Below are 3,622 nucleotides of genomic sequence, written 5' to 3'. Positions count from 1 at the left end.
CAAATAATAAATAGAAATAAGATAGACTATAAATAATCAGAATATTTTGATTAATTTACCTATTATTTTAATGCGTATCATGACTCCTGTTTGTTAGTTAGTGCAAAGCGTTTCAATTTAAGAGGAAAATAAACGTCAAAATAGGCCAACCGTTCGGATCATGCTTCCTACCCTCAACTCGTCATGTATCTGGTGTTTCCCAGCCCAAACATGCGGCGCATCGTACAGGCGTGCATTCTCTTTTCCACTAAAAATCCGACGAAGCTGCAGTCATCCCATCTCGTGCACGATAAAGACTACTGTATCTCTGTCGCAGCCTAAAGTTATGCTTAGGTATAATTAGAATCAGCTTATGATAGCGATAATGAGCAAACTTTTCCATTATGTAAATTAAAACATTACATATTAAAGGCTATACCTGGCATGAACAAAATATTAGTCATCACCCATCATTACAGGGTACATAGAAGGGTACAAAAGCATTAGTGTTGATTTTCAGTCTCACCTGGCTAAACCTACGATCATGGATTCCCGAGGAGCCCGTTCCTCACGGGTTAGTATTAAATGTTTGTTTTCTGAAAATTTAAAGCATTGATGTCACTCCTTTTTCCTGCGACCCACCGACCCCACCGTCCAAAAACGAGTCCCTTGTCAAAGCGGCGCTCCTGCTCGGCCCGTACTGTTCCCCGCCGCACGACACGGCACCGCTGCTGTGTCCACGTGGGCATCAGAGGGACAGCAGCTCCCACACGGGACCCCAAGACCCATCTCGCCTAATCCATTACGTGATCGACACGTACCATCGATCTCTCTCTCTTTAACTGTACTCCCTCGTGTCTCTTTCCCTGCTTTAAATTCTTCTAGCTTTTTCTGTGAATAAAAGGACTATGCTTTTGCACATCATTACCGACATTTAAGACTTATTGCAAATAAACTTCTGCGTTTCAATACGCGTTGAAAGTCGGGTAAAGAGTTATTGAAATCTGAATTTCTTAGAAATTCGATATTCTCAACAAACTGTAGCACCACTCTTAGAAAACTAACAACTAATTTGTGCATGAGCAACATTTCTTTACGTACTATATTTCGTTGACAAAAAATAGTATCTAATTTTCTGTGAATATTAATGACAACAATTTGAACAATTAAAATAAAAATTGAAAAAAAATGTGTTAAATAAGAATTTTTCTACCTTTTGTCGTTAAGGTGAAAAACTTAAAGATGTCTAGAATAAACATACTCAAGAAAAACGAAATAGAAAATAGTTTTCTTAAAAAAGATTAAGATAAAATAAAGAAAAATTGATGGCAGCGCCGCTCGTCAGTCCGTACAGCAGGTGGAGAGAGAGTATGCGGCAGGGCTGACGTCAGGATGGGGAGGAGTCACATGAGTGCCTCTGCAGACACGTCAAATCAAGCGGCGGCTCAGCTGTTGCCCTTTTCATGTGCTACTAATCGGTCTCCCTCAGTGAAAACAGAGCGAGCAAGAGCAAGATAAATACACCACCTTCCTTAACCACCTCAAGAAGATTAAAGATGATGTCATCATCGAGAGGAGGAGGACGAAGTAGTGGAGAAGGCCACTACCGAGGAGTCCGCAAGCGACCATGGGGTCGGTACGCGGCGGAGATCCGAGACCCATGGAGGAAGACTCGTGTCTGGCTTGGCACCTTCGACACGGCCGAGGAGGCTGCACTCGCTTACGACCACGCCGCTCGCACCCTCCGCGGGGTAAAGGCCAAGACCAACTTCCCGCATCCTTCAACCCCGCCGCCGGTGCATCTTGGCCTTGCCCTCGACCTCAACATCCCGTTTCGGTGCCCGTTCCTCATTCCACCGCCGCATCCATCCCCTTCGACGGCGCTGGTGCTCGGTGGGTACTACACGAAGCCGACGGCTGAGTTGGAGGATATGCCGGTATTTGGAGTCGTGGAGAGGGAGCTACCGTTTGATCTTAACGAGCCACCGCCGACATCGCCTTTTCTCTTTGGATGACGCATCTATTTCTTTTCCTTTTTTTGTTCGTAATGTTAAGGTTATGTATATGCTTATTTGTAGAAATTTTGCGGTGTTGTTTTCCTACTTTCCTTTGGTGTAAGTTTTAATCTTGTTCTTAAAATCTCGAAAAGTCTCGATGGTGAGAATATAGGTATTGAGTAGCGCTTAGGAACCTAAGGAAATACCAGCTAGAATAGAATTAACATGAGGTATGCTCGTTGTAACATGCATGCATCGAAAGCTTTGTGTACATTCTTTTATTGTTTTGTGGCTTTATTTATTTGATTGGATTAAAATATCATGTTGATCTACTCTACAATGCTTAACCCAAAAATGAAAAAAAAAAACTCTACTTTCTACTGCTATTCCTTCCTCTAATGTAAATCTACTTTCTCCAGATAGAGTGATTTCTATTATTTATTTACAATATGATTGTTCTTTCTACACTTTTCCACTCTATTTTCTCAAAAATACCATCCTAGAAATGCAAAAGTTAAAGTTAACGGGAAATTTTCAGAAGAAAACATACTCGATTACAATATGACCCGATTTTGCATAAACCCCCCTTTTTCTTTCAATTTTGCCATTCCTTCACGATAGGATGATTAGCCCGGTTGAGAGGCCCCAAATAGGTCTTCCTTTTGAAAGAGTTTTGCTTGCGAATTACAGTTTTAGGGTTTTCGCTTAATCGTGTACTTTTTGGAAAATCTCTAGGGTCATATCGTTGTTCTCATCGCGGGAAAGCAATCAAAATCGTCTTTAACGGAGTTCGTCGTTTTCCGTAACGAGGAAATGAAATAAATGAGTATATTATATATATCGATTTTGTAAAGATTTATGAAACTATTTATTTTGTTTAGATTTATGGAAATATTATAGGGAAAGCTTTTAAGATATTTTGGGATCGTTCACTTATTCTAGATATTTTTTACAAGTTAATAATATGATTAATTATGCAAATAGCTTCTGAACTATACTCGATTTTCACATAGACACCCTCGGACTAAATCGAATCATCTCGAAAGACACTAAATCGAATCATCTCAAAAGACATTCGGTTCAATGGATTAAGGATGATTCAGAGGGCAACATGGAGTACCAATCGTGGGAAGAGCATAGACAAATCGAGAAAGGATGCACAATAGAAGAGTGGTGGAATGATGCGATTCAAACTAGATCGGATCGCCTCGAACTACATTGTGCTCAATGGATTGGGTCTAGTTGTAATGTCCCCGCTCGGCATGGGCACATGCATGGCCACGCGCCAACATGGCACATGCGGCGCACGTGATAGGTTGGGCGGGGCTTATCACGCATATATACCTTCCTGTGCCCATATAATCATGACATCATCAAATAAAACTTGCTAACATATCCATGCTCACATAATCAATCACTAAATAAATCATACTATCAATCAGATAAATCTGTTAATATATGAATACCTAAGTCCACAATAATATATACTATACCACTACATAATCTAGTATGGCCCACACAGGCCATGACAAACCATCAAGGTATAACTAAAACAACTGATACATGAGTACACCATAATCTGACATGTATTATACAAATTATCGTTTGGTACCATAAAGTATAAATAAAACAAACAACGATATAAC

General features: G+C 40.4%; 1 protein-coding gene across 1 annotated transcript; it reads left to right on the top strand.

Moving 5' to 3' along the window:
- Positions 1–1,535: 1,535 nt before the first annotated feature.
- Positions 1,536–1,994, top strand: LOC140796500 (uncharacterized). Its single transcript, XM_073149546.1, has one exon. It carries the CDS (start codon positions 1,536–1,538, stop codon positions 1,992–1,994), a length of 459 nt encoding a protein of 152 aa, XP_073005647.1.
- The last annotated feature ends 1,628 nt before the right edge of the window (positions 1,995–3,622 follow it).

The sequence above is a fragment of the Typha latifolia genome, chromosome 10 (genome assembly GCF_019914945.1).
Source record: "Typha latifolia isolate L0001 chromosome 10, TyphaL0001v2, whole genome shotgun sequence".
Lineage (NCBI taxonomy): Eukaryota > Viridiplantae > Streptophyta > Magnoliopsida > Poales > Typhaceae > Typha > Typha latifolia.
This window is presented reverse-complemented; position numbering and strand designations above follow the sequence as displayed.